At 38.0% G+C, this 26,112-nt stretch overlaps 1 protein-coding gene across 5 annotated transcripts in view; it reads right to left on the bottom strand.

The window, feature by feature from the left end:
- Positions 1-1,576: 1,576 nt before the first annotated feature.
- Positions 1,577-26,112, bottom strand: part of ZC3H12C (zinc finger CCCH-type containing 12C) — a 78,197-nt gene continuing 53,661 nt past the window's right edge. For all 5 annotated transcript variants that reach the window (XM_031016423.3, XM_055355476.2, XM_055355477.2 and 2 more), the window contains exons 3-6: positions 20,299-20,438; positions 13,915-14,149; positions 10,020-10,126; positions 1,577-9,060 (exon numbers count right to left, since the gene is read on the bottom strand). In XM_031016423.3, coding sequence (XP_030872283.2) covers positions 7,664-9,060; positions 10,020-10,126; positions 13,915-14,149; positions 20,299-20,438 — 1,879 coding nt within the window. In that variant the 3' untranslated portion in view covers positions 1,577-7,663. The remainder of the gene's footprint in view (positions 9,061-10,019; positions 10,127-13,914; positions 14,150-20,298; positions 20,439-26,112) is intronic.

Genomic DNA, 26,112 nt, shown 5'->3' with positions numbered 1-26,112 from the left:
TTACCCCAGGTAACACTGTTGCCTAATAGAATATTCTCCTGGATTCTTGGCTCAGCCTGTGGAAGTACCTGGGGAACTCTCACACCTAATGCTTATTTTGAATATGCTGACTCCTCTGTCCACAATCAAACATCAATAATCAAATCTGCTGGCAGAGCCAAAATAAATGGTCTAAATCCATAAGCTCGCAGTTACACAGCTTAAAGTAATCAAGTGGGGGAAAAAAAGAATACTTAAGAATGCAAATGGAAATTTTAGGGAAAAAGAAGCAAAGCAAAGGTCCAAAAAGCAATGTCAGAGGAGAAACCCGCTCTCTGAAATAGTGGCTTCTCACGCAATGACACAGAACGTCCACATGCTAAATCATGAAGATCATGACAATACGGTGACTGCGTCGGAAACAGAGTATTTCGTTAAAATTATTAGGACAATTGGGTCAGGAAGACACCGCTGTCTAGAATAGTCGGGATACAGCGAAGATTGCTGTTTTACTTCAGCAAGAAGAGGGTGGATGCCGCATTGTATTTGTTTGCATCTGTCCTTGAGTCATCCTTACGCCCACGGTCATCACCACCATGTAGCTAGTGACAATAAGCCTGTGAGATAGGCATTCTGATCATTTCACAACGGTGTATGAAAAAGACTCTGAAAGAGAATTTGCCCAAATTTTACATATTGTGTGTCTCATATATATAGTTACCATAGTAATACGTGCAGGACTGAGATTCAAACACAGCCCTGGAGTACCTGACAGCTGTCTGCAATCTCTCCCAATCTGTGCAGGAATTTCACAGAAGCAGAGCATTTCCCCACAATGATCTAAGTTTTCCAGCCTCAACTATTAAAGAGATAAAAATTTCAATTTCTGTGCATTCAAATCTATTCAATTTATTTTTACAAACAAAATCCTTATTCCTGTTGGCTATGTGGCCCCATACATTCCAGGCCAGCTAAAGAAGTTAACTTGAAGCGGGATGTGTGGACCCTCATTCTCTGTGCCCCACTACCTGTCAGGGTGTCATGGACATCAGGGCTCAAAGTTTTGTGCATCCTAGTAAATACCGCTGCACCAATGAGTCTTTTTGATACATTTTTTTTTGAGACGGAGTCTCACTCTGTCACCCAGGCTGGAGTGCAGTGGCGCAATCTTGGCTCACTGCAACCTTCTCCTGCCTCAGCCTCCCGAGTAGCTGGGATTACAGGCGTGCGCCATGAAGCCCAGCTAATTTTTTGTTTTTTTGTATTTTTAGTAGAGATGGGGTTTCACCATGTTGGCCAGGCTGGTCTCGAACTTTTGACCTCAAGTGATCTGCCCGCCTTGGCCTCCCAAAGTGTTGGGATTACAGGTGTGAGCCACTGCGCCCGGCCTTTTCAATACAATTTAAATCAACTGGCAGCCCTCATAATCAGAAAAGAGGATGTCCGTGCCATCTAGCATTATCTTACAAACTCCCTGGACGAGGTCCCTACCAACAATACTCTTAGCCAGACACCTGATGATACTTCAAAAGCACTGGGAACCAACACTATAATGACGGGTTCAGGAAAAAAAAAAACACTCTCATCATGCCTTAAGTTATGTCTAGTTGTCTTTGACATTTAATTTCAATTTTCATAGGAATTAATCATGGCTCTAACATTTACATTGATACTGACCATGTGTTTATCTTACACAATGCTCATAATGTTAGCCACTGAATGCAGGCAAACTAGAGAAGTATGATGCTTTTATTTATTTAGCATCTATGGTGCCATATGAGCTCAATTTCTTCATTAAAGAAAAACAAACCAGCGTAAGAAAAACGAATTAAAATTTTTTTTTTCTCAGTGGCAGAATCACATAGCTGTTTCGATACAGATTTCCAGCAGGCCTAAAATACTGTTTTGGGAATTGTAAAGATTCCATTACAGAAATACACAGAACAGAGGATAAATACAATCACATTAGTTTATCAGATGGTTGCAGTAAACATCCTTTGCCTTACTTTTCCTATAAGAAAAGTTCACAGGATCAAATAAAAAATTCTACTAGCAGCATACGACTCTGGTTTGGGAGGACAAAACCCTGAAAGGAAAAGATAAAATCAATAACCTGGTACACTTGCAGTGAAATGCTTTGTCTCTGCAGAAGTTTGCACGTTTTTGAATATTTCACATAAGGTAAGAAATTTATAATTTCAAAAAAACTGAAGGAATCTGAACACATATTCTTCATAAAAACAAACGATTGCTTTTCAATGCCTTTTTCCCTTGGAACATAAGCTGCTTTAAGAAAGGTGGCGAAAGCTTTAATGAACAGCGTTTTGTTATTCATCTGAAATACTTGGACAGAAAATTGGCAAATTTGGTACATGGTTCAAGAAGTAAAACATTACGGATTTTATAAAACCAAGTTAAAACATGCACATTTTCTACTGCCAAATGGCCAATACCTTAAATTGTCTTGAAATCTAAAAGACTAAGGATCTTCGGGGGAAAAGCCACTTCTAATACATAACAGTAACGCTGCAACAGGAGTAATAATTAAGTTAACAGAAAGTATTAAGGAAAAACAAAGTAACCACTTAAGAAACAATAAACATTGTTAAAACCTGTAGTTGCATTCCAATTTTAAAAGAAAGTTTAACTATTTAAGTGGATAATGATGTTCATGCTGTTTAAATGTTCTTTTGAAAATGATTATTGATGCAACACCCGGTACAAAGCACTGTGAATGAACATGCTCAGCAGCGTATACTTCCAACGAATTCAAAATTACATATGATCATATGAAGAATATCATTCACCAAGGACAGTCCCAAGGCATCTAAAAATCCTAAAGATCTGGACAGACAAAGCAGAGATACATTTTATTTCTCATAAAGAGTTACATTGTAACATGCCACTCACATTATAGCTACAATTATACTAGTCACAATTTTTAATCTTACAGAATAAAGCTATAGCATGTGAAATTACAATATATTTATCTTCTTTAAAATCAGTTTTAAAGAATGGCAGATATGTTATTTATTAGAAGCCAAAACCAACGGAAAAATGTAACTGGTAAATGCAGCCAAAATGTATTTGTGGCTAATTAAATGCGGCAACAGATTTTTTTTGGTCTATGAGACTTTTAAAAAACAAAAGGTTGGTAAGGGATTCCCATTTATCAACAGAAATGAAAAGTTCATGAAAGAAATTCAATACATATTAAAACATTTTAACAGAGTGCTTTTTTTGTGGTTAAACACAAGAAATATCTCTAATAAATAATGGGTGTAAACAGGTAAGAAAACTCAAATGAATTAAGATGCTTTAATATGAATGTCTAACAATCCTCTTTTGAAGGACATCAGAAACTACCAGATTTTCTTTTAATGTCAACTGAAATGCAATTATGTTTTCTTCTATTAACATATACCAGGATTTACTGCTTGAGATCAGCAAACTATGGCCCACAGGCCCAATCTGACCCGCTTCCCGTTTCTGTAAATAAAGTTTTATTGGAACACAGCCACACTAATTTACATGTTATCTGTGGCTGTTCTTATGCTCTAAAGGCGGAGCTGAGTAGTTTTTACAATGGCATTTGAAGTCCATATGATTCCTGTATTATTTACTATCTGATCCTTTACAGAAAAAGTCAACCCCTGCCCTAGGGGGCTAAGATAGTGTATGTTTCTTTACTTTTATTAACACTCTGTTTTCTCTTATTCTAATGCATGTGTGTAATCTGTCTCTTTTTAATACCTCATTTTATTTGTTGGTGTATACCTTGGAAACTTAACTGTTAGCTGAATTACCATCTTTAATATATTTGGAACATAAGCATATGTCCAACCAGAATCTGTTTGATTTCAGGTCACGTGGGAATTCTCCAGGAGTTAGATGACAATAAAATGGGTGCACCACACACCAACAGAATGGCCAGAAAACTGTATATCTTATTTTATCTTGAATAAGGAAGTTGGAGAGCAAAAAGAATAATGAAAACCAAACATACTTTAAAGTAAATACCATTGTAAATCAGAGGGAAAACAGCTTGAGAGTTTTCAAAACACACACACACACACACACACACACACACACACACACCCCCAAAGCCATCTTCCCACCTGTCACAAACTAAGAGCTATAAGCAAGTATATTTGTTTTATAAATATATTACTGTCTATATACATATAGATACATCCATGACATGTTAAATAATTATTTGTATAATCAATACTACTTTAAGTTTTTTGTGTATTTTAAAATTACACATTCTATTAAAAATATCAAAATAATTCTTTGAAAATACCAAGAATAAAACCAGTGAAGAACTGCTTTCCATCCAAGTGGTTCTAAATCTTATCATTGGCCATCCAGACCCCAGACTTGGTCGTTCACAACTCAAAGGAACACAGTTTAATTAGAGAAAAGTTAGCCATCAGAAGCACTCCCCCCAACCCCTGTTTTTAATACCTCATAACAAATACATATTTGTGTATATAGATATACATAAAATACTCTTCAGTTATATTACATATTCTCATAAATGAATTTTCATAAAAACACAAAGTTCAAGTTTCTACCAGTATCAAATATATTGTACTGGTGTGCATTTCTTCCAAATGTGTAAGTCAATGACAAACTCTTATCAGGATATAGAGAGAGATCATAAAAACAAGACTGAAAACATCTGTATCCCATGCAAGAAAGGAGGAAATACTAAGGGCCAGTATTTGGCCAGTTGGGTACTATTCCCTCTGGACTAAGACACAGAGACAACAGACTGGCTAATTACTGTGTAAAGCACAGTCAACTGTCAATTATTCAGGGGCAAAATACTCCAGTCTGAATCCTTTTTTTTCCGATCAGCTGACCATTTCTGGCAACTTCACTTATTAACACATCTCTCTGGTTATTTATTAGCAAGTCTGGTAAAAGATTTGGTTAGAGAGAAAGTTTTGGCTAAAATGAAGGCTTGTGATCAGCTATGGATTTAATTTAATGATGGACTCCTTTGACTTATTGCTTTAGATAAGTAAGAATTTGCTGTACCTAAAGTCTGCCAATTATCTCATTCTACAGCTCTGAACGCAACATTGGTGCTTCAAAAAAAGGGGACAAACTGTCCTCTTCACATAAGAAAACTGCTATTTTTAAACTCATAATTAATTACACTGAAGGATTTAGTGTGGGTAGTTCAGAGCTACTCACTTCAGTAGAGGTGGCAGCTGGCTACACTATTTTCCCATAATTTAAAATCCATGAGGCAATGACAAATAGTCAGCTAATAACACAAGAAGGTCAAATTCAAAGTGTCACACACATCTCACCTAAGATCTCTTTTAAATAAATGTAAAATTTGGCGAATGTTCAAATAATTAAAATGGTAAAATGAAGAAAATGGAAGCAAAACCTACATGTATAATTTAAAAGTGATTTCATACTAAAAAGAAGTCTTAGAATATGACTAAAATAAAAGATACTACACATTTGTAACCCTGTTTTTGGCACTGAGTTAGCCTCTACATTTAAACTTGCTTTATAGTGACCAAATCAAGGAGAACAATTTCACATGCGAGTAGGGTTGCTTTCAGATAGACACCACTCAGAATGGGTTATGCGGCCTCACCCATATTATTTCTGGATACAGATGAGTGCCACACTCATTTCAAACACAACAGCAATAATTGTGTAGAATACCACTTTCCTGAATTAAGTTTGCTGAACACGGTTCAGATTATTGGTTATGTCAATATGCACAATGCCTTTTAGAAGCATTTACTGTATACCCAAATCCTACTTCGTGCAACACACAGTGTCACACAAGTAGTGAAAATGTTATCCTAGTCAAAGGTGCTTGGACGTTATTTTCAGGCAGCATTTTACCTTTATTTTAAGTTCACACTAGGTAAGTTTTAGGAGAAAGAAAATGCCAATAAATTTATTTACTGTGTTTTAATATATTATATAAAACTAAGACAGACATTTCTATTTATCTAAATTGTTATTTTTATTTTCTAATCTAGACCTCAATTTTACTTTAAAAATTTGTATTTAAATAAGGGATAAAATGTTGCCCAAAAGTCTAATCATAGTTACATACTTGTGTTTTAACTAGATCTACAAATCAAAATAGTTCTTATAGTTAAAAAGATACAATTTGTATCAACAGTAAAAGGTACTTTCTGGTTTTTCAGGGCTTCACTTCAAACTGTAGCATGTAGAATAATCAGAATAGCCAGGGCATCTAAGCAGACTACAGAAAAAGATCTGAATGCATCTGTTACATGAAGTACAATTCAAAACCTGGACGCAACAGTCAAGTGATGTCAATCACACAACTGTCTGCCACTGACTGCAAAATCTATCTTCTACTCCGCAGAAATGTATTCACCACTAGCAAAACCCATGACTTTGAAACCAGAAATATCCCTTACTAATACTAGAACAGACCTTAGTCTGTATCTAAAACTACACTATTTGTGGCAAGAGTCTGGCCTTAATAATATAACAGGCCCCCCAAGAAAACTACCTTCAGGAAAATGGAAAATATACAATATCTTACAAAAATTTTAAGTTACCATTTACAACTCCTCCATCACCATTTCTATAGTGCAGTATCAAGAAATGTTGCATAACCTCAACACATAAACCCACCTCAGGCCAGCCTTGATAAATAGCAGGAAAGCTAAAGAGTATGTTAAATATAAAAGTTGCATTGTGAATAATTAGATTCATTAAAAACAGGCAAGTGCTGTGAAAGGGTTATTTTATCCAGTATTGTTGTGCCCCAAAACAAAAAGACAGACATATTAAAAATACAGGTTAATGGAAATCTAGGAATTCAATTCCACTTCTACTGTCAAGAAGCACATCATAGCTGGATAACAAAGCTCTAACCTGTAACAGTTACAGCTTTTGCCTTATTCATTTTTAAAAAATGGAAACATTTTTCCATTGATTGCATCTGCTTTCTTTTAAATTGACCATATTAAATTAACTAATTTCTTAACAGAAAAAAAAATCCAAACAAAAATAACACATCGAAAAGTGCCATATTGTAAATCATTCTAATATATATATACTGTAACCCATTTCAACATAAAACTGGTAACTTACATTTTGTTTAAAATATAAAGTCAGTGCTGTAGTATATCTTTGTTTCTATAAATAATGATTATAGCACAAAGAAGCCCACTTTCCCCAAATAAAAATAACTTAAAAAGCTGTAAAAGAGTCTAACTAAGCTTGGCTCGAAAAAACAGTTTGCTAGGTCTAGTCAAATGTCCCACATTCTGAAGGTATTGTAATTGCTTGCAATTGATAGACAAACACCAAGTTAATAAAACACAAAACAAGGATAAAAAGTGCTGCATATAAACCCCTGATGCACCAAAGATTAATATCAAAGATCACAGATACATCTATTAAATCAAACTGGAAAAATTTCCAGCCAAGGATATAGCTTTAAAAAGGAAATGTTAAAAAAAAAGTTTAAATGTAAAGCAATCCCGTGATACTTCCACCATGTGGGGCTATACATACAGATTCCATGATACAGTATTTCACATAAATGGATACTATATAACCTCCTTGCTGAGAAGGAGATCACATGTGCTATTGTAGCAAACCTCCCTCAGCATTTGAGCTGAACAAAAAACTACTAAACACCACAAAGATGCATCATCTTTCAATAACCCAGCTGGGATTTCTCCACTAAAATGGCTGCGGCGAGCTGCTGGGCGTCTGTCATGTGAGGATTCCTTTTCATGACAATTCTCACAAGGTCAGGTGGGAAGATGTTGCACAAATTGATATAAATCTTTTCTCGGTTGTCTTGATACCTCGGGGGATCTTGCGGCATTCCACAGTATGGGATCCGCCAGGCTGGCTCCTGCTGCTCAGGGAGGCTCTGGAAGGTGAACTGCTCATAACACGGCTGTGTGGAGTTATCGGGCAAGGAGTAAGTCTGCCGGTACCCATAGGCGTCGATCCCATAGCCTGGCCGCTCCCAGCTTCCCAGGCCTTCCTGGCGGGAATAAGGCTTTCTTTGTCGTGAAGGAGAACTGTCATAAAGTCGAGAGTCAGAGATGCTGTCTATTCTCGTGGCCACCAAGGACCTCCCTAGGTGTGGTGCCTTAGAGTGTGCTGAACTTGGAGGAGAGGGGTAGTCGCCAGGACAGCTGGACCGGGCGCCCACAGCGGAGTGCTGCAGGTGCAGAGCCAGGTGCGGGAGAGGAGGCTTGTGATGGAACTTTGGTTCTTCGTGACTGTAACTTTGCCCTCTGGTTAAGGGGTCGTGGAAATTCTGCAGGAACGGTTGAGGATTAAGGCGGCTGTGAGGGTGCATGTGTTGACACTTCAAATTCTCCTCTAGCTGTGGGTCGGGGGAGCTGACATAGGACCGGTCATTGTAACCCACGTAGGAGTCACTGCTCCCACAGCTCATGCTCCCTTCACTGCTGCAGTCAGAAGCTACGGAACTTATTCTATAATCTGTGTCTAAGGAGAAACGCCTTTCAGGGCTTCGTGGGCCTGAGAGACTCAGATTTGAGTATGCATTCAACATGGAATAATATCCGATGTCGACAGGTGAGTCACATTTTGGATACTGTTCATAAGGCATTGGCGTTCCATGATTTTTGGTTGCCATCATCATTGAAGGATATTGTCCCTGTGGTCTTTGATCCTGAGGTGGGAAATGAACTCCAGATGGAAGGCCATTGCTTAAAGATGTAGTGCTTTGGGGTTTTGCAGTAGAAGTAGCTGGGATGCTAACTAAGGAAGGTACAGACCTGGTTTCCAATTTGTTTTTGGTGGGAAGCTTTTCTTCTAGGTCTTGGTAGACTTGCGTCCTTATGCTTGGATCTGATTGCCTCTTTGGAGCACCTCGTTTGACATCAGAAGTGCTATCAGCCTTGGTGCTACAAGGAACACTGTTGCTTTTCACCAGTCCTCCTTCGTTTGCAGTTTTGGCTGCCGTATTTCTAGACATGGCACGGAGTTCATCAGCCACTGACCGCTGTGGCTGACTGCCCCTTTCGGGATGGTAATATTTGCACTTGTGTCCATAGGTACACTTCTTTCCTAAGAAGAGTAAAATTAATGAGGCAAAGGAGCATACCGTCAGATCCTGAAAACTCAGTTTGGCCCTATGATTTTAACTTGTAGAAGAGACAACGATAGAAATGGGAGCTGTGCTAAGTGCCACCCTGTTCTTTACTCTTGAGAAACGTCACTTCTCAGTCTTCTCATTTCTTTACTATCAAGAACAGGAGGAAGTTGGCCGAATGAGTAATAATCACCTCCAGAACTTTTTTTTTTTTTGAGACAGGGTCTTGCTCTGTCACCCAGGTGGAGGGCAGTGGTGTGATCTCAGCTCACTGCAACCTCTGCCTCTCGGGTTCAAGCAATTCTTATGCCTCGGCCATCTGAGTAGCTGGGATCACAGGCGTGTGCTACCACGCCTGGTGAATTTTTTTGTATTTTAAGTAGAGACAGGGTTTCTCCATGTTAGCCAGGCTGGTCTCAACTCCTGGCCTCATGTGATCTGCCCACCTTGGCCTCCCAAACTGCTGGGATTACAGATTTGAGCCACTGCACCCAGCCACTTCCAGAACTTTTGGCTAATACCTCCGTGTCCTCAACTCCTACCTGCCTCTTGTCTTCCAGTAGGACTTTACAATTAGGTAGGAAATTCTGTTTTGAAGAGCACAGTGTACTACTGTAGGGCGATAGAACCATGCTCATCTGATTTGTATCTAGATGAAAAAACTCCAAATTTTTATTCACTTCAAAACTAACTTCATGTAGAATTAACAGTGTTTTTTGAACCATGTTTTAATATAAGGAAATGCATTTGTATTGAATCCAAACAGGTAAAAATAATTCTTTTTCATGCCTAAGACATTTTCTGAAATTTAATTGGAATCCAAAGAACTGCATATTATGCCATCCAAAATTTTAAGTGTTCATTTTTGTTAACAAAAGTTTAATAATATATTGTGTTCTAAAGGCATATACCCAATATTCATAAAGCAAGTTACCATATGGACAAGGCTGCTTTTTGTGTTCAGGAACAATAGGTTTCTTCCTCAGAAAATTATCCAGACTGGGGCCATGTCTGCCAAGAGGGTCATCAGGGGGCATGAACCTGTCATGGAGATAATAAAAAAATGATACCTAAGTAGGAGGCTGATAATTTAATTCTAAAAAGAGTACAAAGATTTGTTCCCTCTATAAGGAATTTTTTTGCAATTTTAATCCAACTGTTTTGATTCCATGTTTACAGAGTAAAAAAGAAATCAGTAAATGAAGTTCTCATTTCTTAATGAAAATTGAACTGTTTTGAGCTGAAATTGTATTTGTTTTAATTCAAGTAAGTTTTGAGTTGAGCATGTCTTATTAATTCTTCCTCTCAGTCTTGGGATTTTGTAAGGGTTTTAGAAAACAATTTCAGTGACACTTTAGGAGAGCTTTATCAACATACACCTCATGAAGTGGATTGCTGCAGGTGGGGCGAGGTGGAGCAGCTGAGAAGAAGGGAGGGGGCTGGAATACAATGGGAAGGTACGAACTTACCAGACACCGGTTAGTGCTAGGAACTTTACACACTACACCATGGCATCCTAACCATGATCCCACAAAGTATTAGCTCCATTTTACAGATATGTAAACTTTTCTAATTTAGGTTTAGATAAATGAAGTGATTTTTATCCAATGTTGCATGGCACAGTCAAGATTCAATTAGATCTAACTCCGATCTATTCTCTTCCCCTATTTGAATGTGCTTCTCAGTTGAGATAGAAAAAAATGCTAAGGAAATAAACCTACTATTTTGGATGGACTAATAAAGAAGAGAAGAATTTATGGCATGAATAATGAAAAGAAGTTATGCTTGAAGAATTCTGCTATTCATTATATCACCATTTGAACTTAAACCCAAGTATTTACCTATAAAATGTGAATAATGGGAATAATGTATGAACCCTTACAGGAGTGCCAACATGGCTGAGTAGTAACACTTAGCAACCATAGTGTTTATTATTACAAAACAATATGGTAACATTACATGTTACAAAACAGAAGATAAATTCACTCAATCCCACAATCTTAATACAATTACTTTCCAGGTCTGTGTTAGATTTAAGTCATTTTCATTGTGCACACATCATTTTACATGGCTTTAATCAAACACAAATACAATTTTACGCTTTGCCTTTTTAACATAAAAAAACTTTCCCATGTTTCTTAATAGCCTTCATAATAATCCTTTTTTTCTTTTTGATACAGAGTTTCGCTATTTCACCCAGGCTGGAGTGAAGTGGTACCATCTCGGCTCACTGCAACCTCCACCCCCCTGGGGTTCAAACAATTCTCCTGCCTCAGCCTCCCAAGTAGCTGGAATTACAGGCGCCCACCACTATGCCCAGCTAATTTTTTTTGGATTTTTAGTAGAGACGGGGTTTCGCCATGTTGGCCACGCTGGTCTCAAACTCCTGGCCTCAGGTGATGCACCTGCCTTGGCCTCCCAAAGTGCTAGGATTACAGGCATGAGCCACCACACCTGGCATAATTCTTTTTTTCATAATAACTCTGAAGAGCTGAATAATATTCCAGTAGGAGATGTATCATAATTTGATTGATTTCTCTATTGTACATTTAGTTGCCCTTGAATTCTTGCAATTATAAATAATACAGAAATGAACACATCTGGTCTTTATTTATTCCTCAGTATATATTCCAAGAAATGAGATTTTTGGGTTGATGGAACACAATATTCTTGAGGCTTCTGTGAACCTCTGCCAAATAACCTATCAGTGCCTCTTTAATAGCATAAGGCACACACGAAATTATTTTTGTGAATTAAATGAGAAAATATATTCTTTTTAGATTCGTTTGCATTTTTAATTAGCACAAGATGTGAACTTTTTCTACATATTTATAAATATATTTACTTCTCATGAGACATGCTTGATGTCATTCGTTCATTCATCAACTTTTAGACTCTGATCATGACCAGAGTCTTACATTACTATAAGAACTTTAAAAATTCAGGTACAGTCACGCACTGCATAACATCTTGGTCAACAATGGACTGCATATATGACGGTAGAGCTGAAAAGTTGCTGGTAACGTAATAGCACAATGCATTACACATGTGTTTGTGATCATGCTGATGCTGGTACAAACAAAGCTACCATGCCCCCAGTCGTATAAAAGTGTAGCACATACTATTATGGACTGTGCATAATACTTGATAAACCATGATGTCACTGGCTGTGCGTGATGGCTCATGCCTGTAATCCCAGCACTTTGGGAGGCCAAGGCAGACACACCACTTGAGGTCAGGAGTTCGAGACCAGCCTGGCCAACATGGTGAAACCTCGTCTCTACTAAAAAAAAAAACAAAACAAAACACAAAAATTAGCCAGGTGTGATGGGGCGTGCCTGTAATTCCAGCTACTCAGGAGGCTGAGGAATGAGAATTGCTTGAACCTGGGAGACAGAGGTTGCAGTGAGCCCAGATGGCGCCACTGCACTCCAGCCTGGGCGACAGGGCAAGACTCCATCTCAAAAAACAAAAAAAACGAAAGAAAACAAAATATCCCCAACTATGTTACTGGTTTATATAGTTACTATATTATACTTTTTGTTTTTATTTTAGAGTGTATTCCTTCTACTTATAAAATAATGTTAACTGTAAAACAGCTTCATGCAGTTCATTCAGGAAGTATTTCAAAAGACATCGTTACCATAGAAGATGACAGCTCCACGCATAGTACTGCCCCTGGAGACTTTCCAGGGGAACAATATGTGGGGGTGGAGGACAGTGATTTTGATGATCCTGACCCTGTGTAGGCCTAGGATAATGTGTTTGTGTCTTAGTTTTTACAAACACTTTAAAAAGAAAGAAAAAAATAAAAATAGAAAACAGCTTATAGAATAAGGATGTAAAGAAGGAAAATGTTTTTGTACAGTTGTACAATGTTTTAAGCTACGTGGTATTACAAAAGAGAAAAAAGTTTTCAAAACTAAGAAGTTTATATCTTAATAGTAAAAAAGTTATAAGCCAAGGTTAATATATTATTGAAAAAAGAAAAGTATTTTTTGATAAATTTGGCATAGCCTAAGTATACAGTGTTTATAAAGTCTATAGTGGTTTATAGTAATGTCCTAGCCCTTCACATTCACTCACCATTCATTCACTGACTCACTCAGGACAACTTCCCGTCCTGCAAGCCCCATTCATGGTAGGTGCCCTACAGAGACATACCATTTAGAAATCTTTTATACCATATTTTATGGTATATATACCTCTTCAGTGTTTAGGCATGTTTAGATATACAAACATATCATACCATTGTATTACAGTTGCCTACAGCATTCAGTACAGTAGCATGCTATACAAGTTGGTAGCCTGGAAGCAACAGACTGTATGTACCACATCGCCTAGGCGCGTAGTAGGCTGTTCCAGCTGGTCTGTGTAAGTACACTCTATGATGTTCACACCCACAATGAAATCGCCTGTGGATGAATTTCTCAGAACGTATCCCTGTTGTTAAGCCAAGCATGGCTTATTTAGTACGCTATCAGTGCTCTAAACTGATTTTAAAAGGCAGTCCTTTGAGGGTGAAGATGGGAATTTCCCCTGTGTCTGCTTCCTCAGGTTCTCCAGACAGAGTCTTAGAAGACTTCCTCTGCCTTAGGTGTTCTATGAGTGACTTACAGGAAAAGGTGGGGCCTGCCACTCACACCGGGCCTCCTCCGGCAATGATTCTGCAGTTTTCCTGACTCCCACTGAGGAACAGTGGGGAGATCAGTTGTTAGAAACCTGTGTGAGGTCTGGACAGTGGCAAAAAGAGAATTCTGTAGCAGCTGCCAGGGATAGTTATATTTTTACAGAAGCAGTATCATTGGCAAGTAAATGGTTTTACTTACTTGTCATTGACAAATGAATACATTAATAATCGTTCATCTATGAACTTCTTCCATTCTGGTTTCTCATTAGCCAAATCCCTGTAGTTATCATTGGACACGATGATACCGTCCGACTCAAAAGCCAGCTTCACGATGAACCTGTCGTCATAGCACACCACTCTCCTCCCCTGGACTCGCCGGGATGGTGTGAACACCAGGATTTTCTCCTTCTCTAATTTACGTAAAATTTCCTGATCTGCAAGAATAATGACGGTAGGATTGCAGAAAGTAAATACATAGATAACACACATGGCAACTTTCATACAATGCGAAACTCTAAAACATAAGCTGTATATATGTAATCCTTTAATTACGGATTATGATTTAATTTGTAGATACAGCATCATTTCCAACTCTCAATAGTATTTTTCCTTCAGGAATTTTAATAATAAAGACTTTAAAACTAGTTAAAAAAATACGAACAGTATAAAATTGAACCATGACCGGGCAAATTCTGACTGTCATTATGTGAAGCTTTTGCTTAAGAGCTAGAGTCATCAGCACGACCACTATGGACACAGCTTCTTCCACGTTCCTACTTGAATGCCATTCTAATAAAGCAGCTGTATGCTGTGTGGGGTTCAGGTGTGAGCAATACATTTTTTTCCTTCTAAGTTTGTTTGCATACTTCATAGTTATTTTCTTCTAACTAGTGGGAGAGTATGAAAGGAAGTAGAAGTTGTCCAGGTAGCAAAGAGAAAAATCTTTAAATGCAGAAAGTTCAAAGAGAGAGGAGGCAGTGAGGTCACAAGTGTTGTTATAAACATGGCTACAATATGCCCCATGACCTTTCTGTGAGACATGGTGACGAATGCCAGCATTCTTGTGGGTGTCAGACTGAGTAAAAGATAAGAAGTCATCATGTGGAGAAAACACCTGCTGATTTAGAAAAGGCCAGGTAGAGATATGCTCATTTTGTCTGTGGTTGGCATTTTTTTTTTTTTGTGACTGAGTCTTGCTCTATCGCCCAGGCTGGAGTGCAGTGGTGTGATCTTGGCTCACTGCAACATCCGCCTCCCCGGTTCAAGTGATTCTTGTGTCTCAGCCTTCTGAGTAGCTGGGATTACAGGCGCCTGTCACCACGCCTGGCTAATTTTTGTATTTTTATTAGAGACAGGGTTTCACCATGTTGGCCAGGCTGTTCTTGAACTCCTGACCTCAGGTGATCCACCCGCCTCAGCCTCCCAAAGTGCTGGGATTACAGGAGTGAGCCACCGTGCCCGGCTGGTTGGCATACTCTTATAGCACTTTGTAACTCTATTGACTTTTTTTGTGATTTAAAAAAGGGTACTAGAGTTCATATGTTAATCAATGATAAAAATTCTCTTTCAACCATCCTTTCCTTCTACTTTTGCTCCTCTGTCCCCCATTTTCCCACCATTGTAAGTTCTGGCACAGAGTGCGGGGCACAAACCTACAGATGTCATGATTTTTTTTTTAAAAAAAGCTCACTTCTTCTCAATGCTTATTAACTGGACTTACTAAGTTTTTTTCAATCCATCTCTGCAACAGATGATTATTACATACCTTCCTGGTATTGTGCTAGGTGTAACAGCCATCAAGATTAAAAATGACCTCTCCAAAGGAGCCTCAGTCTGACTGCACTGGACAAACACATAAGCCAGGTAAGCAAGGGTTGTAACTGCCACAGCAGAAGTGTGAGCTGGGTACAGATGGAAGAGTGACATGGGTCAGCTCTAATCCTGGCATACAGATTGATGATGCTCCTGACAGATGAATTCATTAAGACCAGACATTTGGGAGGCTGAGGCAGGCAGATGGCTTGAGCTCAGGAGTTCAAGTCTACCCTGGCCAACATAGCAAAATCCTGTCTTTACAAAAAATACAATAATTAGATGAGTGTGATGGTGCACACCTGTAATCCCAGCTACCTGGGAAGCTGAGGCAGGAGAATTGCTTGAACCCTGGGAAGTGAAGGTTGCAGTGAGCCGAGATCACGCCACTGCTCTCCAGCCTGGGCAACACAGCGAGACTCTGTCTTAAAAAAAAAAAAAAAAGACCAGACCTTTCTATGAGTGGAAGAAATGTGGGCATCAGCAAATCATGTTCTGCCACTTTCCACATCAAACAATCACAATCTTGTTGAGTCTGTTTCTTCATGTTGTCAAATGCAGTTGATAGACTATGAGAAGTACATGAGTTAACCTGTGGCAAAGCAGCTAGCACAGTGCCTGGCAAGCTCTCAATAAACACTGTGCTCTTCAACTTAATTTTGTTCGATAGATGTAACTGCTGATCTCTCTGTTTTTTTTTTGAGACGGAGTCTTGCTCCGTCACCCAGGCTGGAGTGCACTGGTGCGATCTCAGCTCACTGCAACCTCCACCTCCCAGGTTCAAGTGATTCTTCTGCCTCAGCCTCCTGAGTAGCTGGGACTACAAGCGCGTGCCACCATGCCCGGCTAATTTTTGTAATTTTAGTAGAGATGGGGTTTCACCATATTGGCCAGGGTGGTCTCGAACTCCTGACCTCGTGATCCGCCCACCTGGGCCTCCCAAAGTGCTGGGATTACAGGTATGAGCCACTGTGCCTGGCCTACTGTTGATCTCTTTTAGAAATGACAGAATACCAATGCAAAAGCAAGTGCCCCGTCTCAATTATAGGAGCTATCATATAGTTTTGTGTATTAACCTGATAAGCATTTTGAGGGCAGGTGCCATGAGTCATTTATCTTTGTATCCATCAGCACCCAGCCTATGAGGCACATCAGTAGATGTTCAATGACTGTCTGTGGAATGAATGAGTTACTTAAACCTATATACTCTGAAGTCTTTCAGTTCTTTCATCGTCTTATGTTCATGAGTAATCTATGGTACTTTATTATTTGTGAGGATGTCTACTCATCTATGCCACGTCTTGATCCTCACCAAAGTGAGTTGTAGATTAAGTTCGGTGGCCTCACAGTCATCATGTTGCTTAATTTGCATTTCTTTAATTGTTAATGAGGTTAGGACATTAATTAGGATGACATAAATAATCCTGACATAAGTAATATGGGTTCAGTAAAACTAGTAAGTTAACTGAATTTCTAGTTCTTAGCACAGCACTTGATACATAGCTAGTGCTTGTTAAATATTTGATAAATGAATGGAAGATTGGCAAAAGTGCTAATCTGAATCTATGATGCTGACAACTTAAAAATATTTCTTATCAAGTGTCTTTTTTGGTGCAGTGAAAGAGTATTGGGCTACTAAATTTATCAGGTATTATCTGGTTCAGGGTTTTAGTTAAGAGAATTATTACCCTGGGGTTATAATACCTAAAAGCCTCTGACATTAGTTTGGCATTTTACAAAGCAATCTGCATACTGATGTGTTCCAGGGACTGGCATGCTGGTATTTTTAAAACTAAACTTAGACACACTTACACAGTGTACTATCATTTTCTCTTCTTCTCTTCATGTTCAAGAAGCTTTAAAGTCATTTACATGCTTAAATATTGTTTTTCTTTTCTTTAATTTACTCTAACCCTTCCCCCATTATCAAAATATTGTTAAGTTCCCTGTAGAAAATTAGAAAGGTAAGGACATGTACTAAGAAGCAGGGAGAAATAAAAACCTCACAAAGTTGCAACTAAGAGGCAATTACTCTTAACAGTTTGGTATATTTCCTGCTCATCATTTTCTGTGTATTTTGTTCTCTCCATTGTTGATATATGTGTATATATATATGTATGCCTGTGTGTCTGTATAGACAGACACACAAAAATAAAATCTGCCTTTTATGTAAAAGAGCATTTCTGCAGATCATTAAAAATTCTGCCTGAATATTCTAATGCATATTCTATCATACTGATACCGCCTAATTGAACCATTCTTCTAATGAATGAACACTTTTTTTTTTCTATTCTAAATAATGATACTGCATGGGATGTCTTTGGTCACAAATATTTGTCTGTACTTCTGCTTATTTTCTTGGAACTTATTCTTAGAAGGGGAACTAGTGGATCCAAGAATATTAACATTTTAAGACCAACTACTTTCTTGACAGGTTGTAACAATTTCCACAGCAGCCTATGAGTAACTGCTTCAGGGCATTGAATGCTATCAGTTTTTTACTTTCTGCTATTTTTTTTTTTTTTTGAGATGGAGTCTTGCTCAGTTGCCCAGGCTGGAGTGCAGTGGCATGATCTCGGCTCACTGCAACCCCCACTTCCTGGGTTCAAGCGATTCTTGAAGCGATTCTTGTCTCAGCCTCCCTAATAGCTGGGATTACAGGTGCCCGCCACCAGGCCCGGCTAATTTTTTGTGTTTTTAGAGGAGACAGGATTTCACCATGTTGGCCAGGCTGGTCTTGAATTCCTGACCTCAAGTGATCCATCTGCCTTGGCCTCCCAAAGTGCTGGGATTACAGGCTTGAGCCACTGCATCTGGCCATCTCTGCTCATTTGCTGGGTGAAAAATAACATTGTTTAGATTTGCATTTATTTAATTACTAATGGGGTTGAACTTTTTTTCTTCTTATTTGGTGCTTATATTCTGGGAGTTGTCTATTCCTAGCCTTTTGATGCTTATATACCGGAAAGAAGTTTTTTTTTGTTTTTTTTTTTTTAATCAATCTGTATGAACTCTTTGTACTAAGGGCATGATTCTTTGTTGGATTTTTTTTCCTTAGGCAACTTGCCAATTATCATTTTTAAGAAAGTTTCTCAAAATGCAGGAGCTTTAATTTTGATATAATTTTATCTCTCTTTTCCTTAGTAATTTCTTCTAAAAGTTTTAAATTTAGAAAATTCTTATGGTCTCTGATGGTTTGATTTTTGATAATTAGTCTTCAACCACCTGGAATTTATTGTTATATGGTGTAAGATAAGGGTCTAAACAAGCACACTTTTCCCAAAGGGTTATCCAATATTTGGTACTACTGGTTGAATGATGACCTCTCTGCTTTACATTTATACACAGGCTAGGGTCTGGTTCCACTTTGGACTCCACCATGACTTGCTTATTCATTCTTATGTTAATTTAACAATGATGTAATAATTATACATAAAAACTAAGTCTTTTTTTTTTTTGAGATGTGGTCTCACTGTGTCACCCAGGTTGGAGTGCAGTGGCGTGATCTCAGCTCACTGCAACTTCTGCCTCCTGGGCTCAAGTGATTCTCCCACTTCAGCTCTCGGGTATCTGGACCACAGCACATGCCACCACACCTGGCTAATTTTTTGTATTTTTGGTAGAAACAGAGTTTCACCATGTTGCCCAGGCTGGTCTTGAATTACTGAGCTCGAGTGATCTTCCCACCTTGGCCTCCCAAAGTTCTGGGATTACAGGCATGAGCCACTGCGCCCAGCCAAAAATTAAGTCTTAATCATCCCCTTTGGGTATATAGTAGATGGTCTCTTTATTTGTTTTTGATTTAAAATGTTTTACAGTTTTCTTTACACAGATGCCTCAGTTTTTGTCAATACTGGATGCAGAGAGAAGGACAAGAAAGTTTGGATGTTGATTGTAAATCACTGTAATTGAGCAAAATGTTCAACAACAATTAACAGTTGCAGAGGACATCATTGCCTGAAAGTCATACATTTAAAAACTACAAAATAATGCAAAATACATTTCTTTCTACTGGACTGAAGCACATCTTATGGTCTTACATGTCTTTTTTGAACTGTTGTTATTAGAATCTGACTGCCACCTAATGTCACAATAGCACATGAGAAAATTGGGGCCCAAAGGGGTTCATTGTGTGGCTCAAAGTCTTCATAGCTAGTGAAGGGCAAAGCCAGAATTTGGATCCAGGTCTTGTGACTTCTGGCATCTCTCTAAAAGTCAGAATTTCACAAAATTTGAAGTCAGAGTTTCCACAAAAGTAAAGAAAAAAAAAGCTGGCTTACGTAGTGATGATTAATGTTTAATTAATAAAACCAGATAGTTTTCAAACTCAAAAACTGGACAGGCATGGTAGCTCATGCCTGTAATCCCAGCACTTTGGGAGGCCGAGGTGGGCAGATCAGTTGAGGTCAGGAGTTCGAGACGAGCCTGGCCAACAGGGTGAAATCCTGGCTCTACTAAAAATACAAAAATTAGCTGCGTGAGGTGGCACACGCCTGTAATCCCAGCTACTCGGCAGGCTGAGACACGAGAATCGCTTGAACCTGGGAGGCGGAGGTTGCAGTGAGCCAAGATCACACCACTGCACCCCAGCCTGGGTGACAGTGCGAGACTCTATCTCAGAAAACAACAACAACAACAACAAAAAACAACGTTTGTGTCCCACTGCATGCACTGAGTAAGTAAAATGGATTTAGGATACCTGACAGTGTCAGACACCTGCATGGGTATTATGGGAAAGCTAGGTACAAGCAGCCGCCTGGAATAAGCCTACCTGTAATGAGAGCATCAGGTCGGGATTGCTCTTTCCTCCAAGCAGGAACAAAAACTGTAATGTCTTTGTGGCCTCTTTCCAAAAACCAATCCACTGCCAATTTTATTCCTCTGCAGGAAAATACTTCTTTGTTTCCATGGCTGAAAGATTATTACGGAACACTTAAAACACAACAAAACCTAAATTTAAGTAAATTAATTCAAGTTTATAAACAGAAAGTATTACATAATTACAACAGTAATAAGAGACGTCAGAGTTAAAATGGAGTTTATAGATCAGAGACACATCGAGATAACTAAGTTGAAAATCAAGATCTGTGAGGAAAAACAGAAAAGAAAATTGGGATGATTATTTTCCAGAGAAGAAACAAAAGTGAGTTTTCAAAGGTAAAGCTCTAAAGGTTAACTAGTCAGAAAGACACAAGCTGTTTTTGATCAGAATAAAGAAAACAGAAAGGGCTTCCTTCAACCACAGCAAGAAGAATTTCAGTTAAATGTCAAGAACTCATACAGAAAAAAAAAAAATCTGTAAAAACAGTGAAACTGAATACTTATGATTTTCTAAAAACTTTTCTTTCTCAAAAGTTCTTAGTGTACATTTCAATACTCAATGACTGAATAACGCACAAACTTTATCAGGTGACCAATGTAAAACAACATACTATACACTCACTGAAAGGAAAAACATGTTCACAATGCTTAATCTCATAGAAGAAACACTTTGCATATACTGCAGTGAAAAGACACCTAGTTTCTGTTCAACTATATCGTGTTGGACAAGGATTAATGATGACAAAAGGGCATTCAAAATTGGATTAGCAGCCTTAGTGCCTAAAAGAAAATGCCCAACTAACAGTGTAGTCATTCAGTAAGTGTTTATCTAGCACCAGGCCCTGCTTGTACACTTTAACCTAATAATTCAAAAATGATACTCATCCCAATGTTTTTGAAGAAAAAGTCTCCTATTTTGAATGCAATAATTATGTTCTTTTATAATGTGAGGGCTCCATTTGTTATCTATAACGGAGATATTTTTTCTTCTTAGGACGAAGGAAGGCTGAATGAAATATTGAAGGTAAACACTTTATTAATTTTTAGCATAAACTAAACTTTAGGCATATTAATATTTTGTTCTAGGGTTCCCTGGGAAACCCTAGAACCATCTAACATATGGCTAATCATTTTTAGTGAAAAACAGAAGTAGACTGACTTGCTTTGTAGATGTCCAAGGCTCCAAATACAAACAAGAGAAAATACATGGTTCCATAGTCCTGTCCTAATGGTCCAGGGCATGATTAGATGGGAAATCAGATGCACCAGAGTTTCAGAAAATGGGATAAGGAAAGGGAGATTTTGAGGTCATTTTCCAGGTAAGAAGGGTGACCTGATAGCCTGGTGAATGCCCCAGCAAAAGGTACAAAGTGATATTAGGTTTCATGGAAAATAATGAAATACTGAAATCAGTCTTCTGAAAAACTGTAGAAAATGGTATCTCTAGAGAGAACACATGTACCAAGTATTCCTAGATGCAAAAAGTCAGCTTGCTAAAACCTCACTAAAATTTTACTTTGCATTAATGCTTTGAAATCTATTGCATTATGTCTATCGCCATACCACCCTGAGTGCACTGGATCTTGTCTGAAATCTATTGTATTAAGCTTTGCTAGTAAACTAATGATACTTGGTTTACTGAGAGTTGAGCATTTAATTGCTTCTGGCTCTAACGACAGGCCTGCATAAACATTTCTTCCTGGTAATTTCATTTGGTAAGGATAACTGTCACATTTACTCACTCTAGAAATAGAAAATTCTATCTCCTAAATAAATAACTTTTACTTTCATAAAATGTGTGCAAACAGCAAACCATTTACAATTATGGGATAAAGATTCTATAGATGATAAAACAGGATACTGTACTATGCAATTCTGATCATAAAGGTTGTTTCATTATCCTCCCTCTCCACAAAGACTCACAGGGAAAAAACAAGAATGAGGATGAAAAACGGCACGTCGTTAATGGTAAATATCTCCATCTTGTTGAAAAAAACATAATCCTCCATGTGTTTAGAAATCTGTGGTCAAGTTTTCTGTTATTTGCAGCTGAAAATATCCCTAATTGCTACGCTGGGCACAGCTCTATGAATACCCAGAAAAAGAATATATTTTATGGCAAAAACCATTATTAGGAGCAGAAAAGTTATTATGTAACAGTTAATAGGAAGCTATAGTCATTCTAAACTCATCTCCAAATTAGTAACACAAAAGATCACAGTATTACTAGAAGAAATGAAAAAAATCCACAACCATACTAATTGACAGAAGAAGAAAACATTTAATAAGGATATAGATAACTGGAATAATCAATTACAAGCTTGATCTAATGGACATATACAAATTCTGCACAAAACTAAAGAGAAAAAATTATTTTAAAAATATGAAAACTTTATAAATTAATTGGCTATGTACTAGGTCATAGAACAGATTTCAACAGATATCAGGAATCTGTACCATACATACAATACACTCTTTCACCACAATATGTTATTACATTGCAGATATAATGTCCTTGTTAAAAAATTAGTGTTGCTATAGCAGCAAAACCAATTTACAATTTTAATTTAAAAGATCCAATTTGTAATGTAATAAAAGCCATACAGATCTTTAAAAAAAGGCATGCAAGAGCTTTATAGATAAAATGAAAATTGAAAACCTATATTAAAGGGCATAAGGTAAGACTTAAATAAAAGAACAATATACTATTTTTATGGACAGTAAGACTCGATTAATAAAGATGGCAAATGATTTCAAATTCATCTGTATGTTGCAATTCCAATCAAATTCTCCAAAGGTTTTTTTCACAGAACTTGAGAAACTAATTTTAAAATTAATATGGAAAAACAAAAGGCCAGCAATAAGGTGACATTACAAATCAATGAGGAAAAGATGAACTATTTAGCAAATGGTACTAGGGCAACTGGTTATTCCTGTGGAAAAAATAAAACTGCATTTTAATCTCACATCATATACGAAAATAAATTGTTGATAGATCAAATATTTAAATATGAAAAGAAAAATTATAAAAGTTTTAGAATAAATTACCAGAGAATTCACATCAGGATAAGAAAACACTTCTTAAACAAGACATAGAACTACATGCTATTAAGAAAAATAGACATACTGGAGCACATGAAAGTTCTTTATACAAGAGACTCCATAATAAAAAAACAGGTCATAGCTTTGGAGAGGAGATTTGCAACATATAATACCAATCAAAAGGTTAGTACTCAGAATATAAAGTACTCTCATATATTAAAAGAGGTAGCCAGTTGTTTTTTAAGGCAAAAGATATGAACAATCAATTCACAGAAGAGGAAACTCAAATGACCAATGAACATAGGAAAAGATGTTCAATAGTAAAGAAATGCAAATTAAAGCCAAAATGAGACACTACTTCACACCCATCAGATTGATAAAAATAAAGTCTGCAAACACCAGATGTTGCCAAGAATGTGTGAAAGTAGGAACTCATACATCACAGGTGGGAGTGTAAATTGGTATAACTATTTGGGAGAGCAATTTGGCAATACTTCCATAAAGCGGAAGGCGTACTTTCTCTAAAATACAGTAGCTCTGCATCCAGGTACAGTAAAACCCCACAGGAACTCGAAATTAGATTCAATACAATTGGCAGCTGCCTTTCATCCTCCTCCCAGCCTTATATGGCACTTGGGGGCAAGCTACTGTTCTTATCTTTTAAACGGCGAGGGAAAGGCAGGTTAGTGGGGGATGAGCAGGGTGGGTCCCTGAGTTACCAGGACTTTCCCAGCCAATATTCCCCTGATCAGGCCCCAAAATGAATGCTAACTGAGAAATCTCTAGAATCGCTGCTGTTGTCTTGGAAGTCTGTGTCAGGCATCAAGACCCAGAATCATTCATAGTATAATAACTTAAGCCTGAGCAGACAGTTACCTGGTAGCTCAAATCTGCAGATGGGACTTGTCACACTAGGAGAGGTTTTGGGAGATTGAACTTAATCTAACCTTACTGACGCATGATGAAGGATGTGACTCATCATACGTGCTAGATACAATATAAGGGACAACTGGAGGAGGTACTGATAAAGAATTACAAAATCAGAGTGAGCCAGATAAAGAATGATGAAAAACAGGATGTCAGAGTAAGTGCCATGTAGCTACTGATGCAAATGAACTATCTGTTGACTATTTACTAAAAAAAGGACCGTAGCTTTAATTGCTTATAAATAGAGAACATTCACCATAGCTCTATAGCCACTTATGAGCTATCTGCATGGATGCAGGGGTTTTCTGCTCAGTAACAAAATTAGTTAATTCTATATTTATGAATTAGCATGTTCCTTTGGGCCTTGATTACTTTTTTATCCCAACAATTTGGCAATAAGGAAGATTGGTATATCTCAAGTGAGTCCTTTTGGTGGGTGAATTTGTTGGAGGATTTGTGGTCACCCGTGATTAGGTCAGAACTCTGAATGTTTGCCAAAAAGTCTCCCTCTGACTACTTTGGCTGAGTGGGATTTGGTTCCCAGGGAAAATTCCAAAGCCTCTCTGCAAATTCCAAGTTACAACTGAGCAAAATGGGTAACTCATTGAAGGTCCCATCTGATTCATCACTGGCTTTAACAGTAGAAAAATATGAGATGCCTAGAATATTGTCAGTAGGTCTCTTTTTTAAAAATAAAAGACTTCTTTTATTCTCTCACATTTGGCATAAGCATACTTATAAAAATCCTGCTTTGCAATGGTCAAAAGAAGGCTCATTTGAAGTAGACAAATTGATGTATTTACAGGAATTCTCAGAAAAACCCCACTCAAAAGGATTATTGGTATCTCTGGATCTCAGGAAATAAAAGAAGGAATGAAGTGGGCAGCCACAAAGAATGAATTAAGAAACTGGAGGAAGAGATTAAGTAACTGAAAGCTCCTTTCTCTTCCTCCAGGTTCTTGACCTCTTTCTGCTGTTGCTCTTTCTGCTTTTTCTGCTTCTTGTTGCCCTTCTTTGCCTCTATCTAGGTCCTAGAAGAGTGGGGCAATGACCTTCTGGATGGATGGATGATTCCCAATGGCTACAGGATCTGGAGATAACTTCCCTTTGGAAGGGGGAAAACTTAATAAGGCTTAATAAGGAAAGCCTTATTAGAATATTCTAATGTGGATTCCATCTCCAAAACTTCCCTAAACAGAACATGCAAAACACAGCTACGGAGGCAGAAATGATGAAGAAGAAGGAACAAGGAGTCTGAGAACCTGGATAACAGACTGTCCTAGAATTAAGGTATTAGGTTGGCAAATGGTTGCCTTGGTAACTTGGATGAAAGGGGAGGCAAAAGGAGTAAGGATACCAAACAGCAAAATGAGACTGACACTACAGTGTCATACAAACCAACTTATTGTTTCTTTTCTTTTTTTTTTTAATTTTACTTTAAATTCTGGGATACATGGGCCGAATGTGCAGGTTTGTTACATAGGTATACATGTGCCATGGTGGTTTGCTGCACCTATCAACCCTTCACCTCAGTTTTAAGCCCTGCGAGCATTAGGTATTTGTCCTAATGCTCTCCCTCCCCTTCCCTCCGACCCCCTGACAGGCCCCGGTGTGTGATATTCCCCTCCCTGTAGTCATGTGTTCTCATTGAATCAACTTATTTTTTCATCTCAATGGAAGAAAATCAGCCCTACCCTTTAGTAGCTCCGGTGACTCAAATGCCTTTTTAAAGTGATCCAGGACTGCCAGGTACATCAGACATGGCAGGAGTGCATATGACCTTTTCCCCAGCTGA

Source organism: Gorilla gorilla, chromosome 9 (genome assembly GCF_029281585.2).
Source record: "Gorilla gorilla gorilla isolate KB3781 chromosome 9, NHGRI_mGorGor1-v2.1_pri, whole genome shotgun sequence".
In the NCBI taxonomy this organism is placed as follows: domain Eukaryota; kingdom Metazoa; phylum Chordata; class Mammalia; order Primates; family Hominidae; genus Gorilla; species Gorilla gorilla.
The sequence above is the reverse complement of the archived record's forward strand: the minus strand, read 5'-3'. Positions and strand labels throughout refer to the sequence as shown.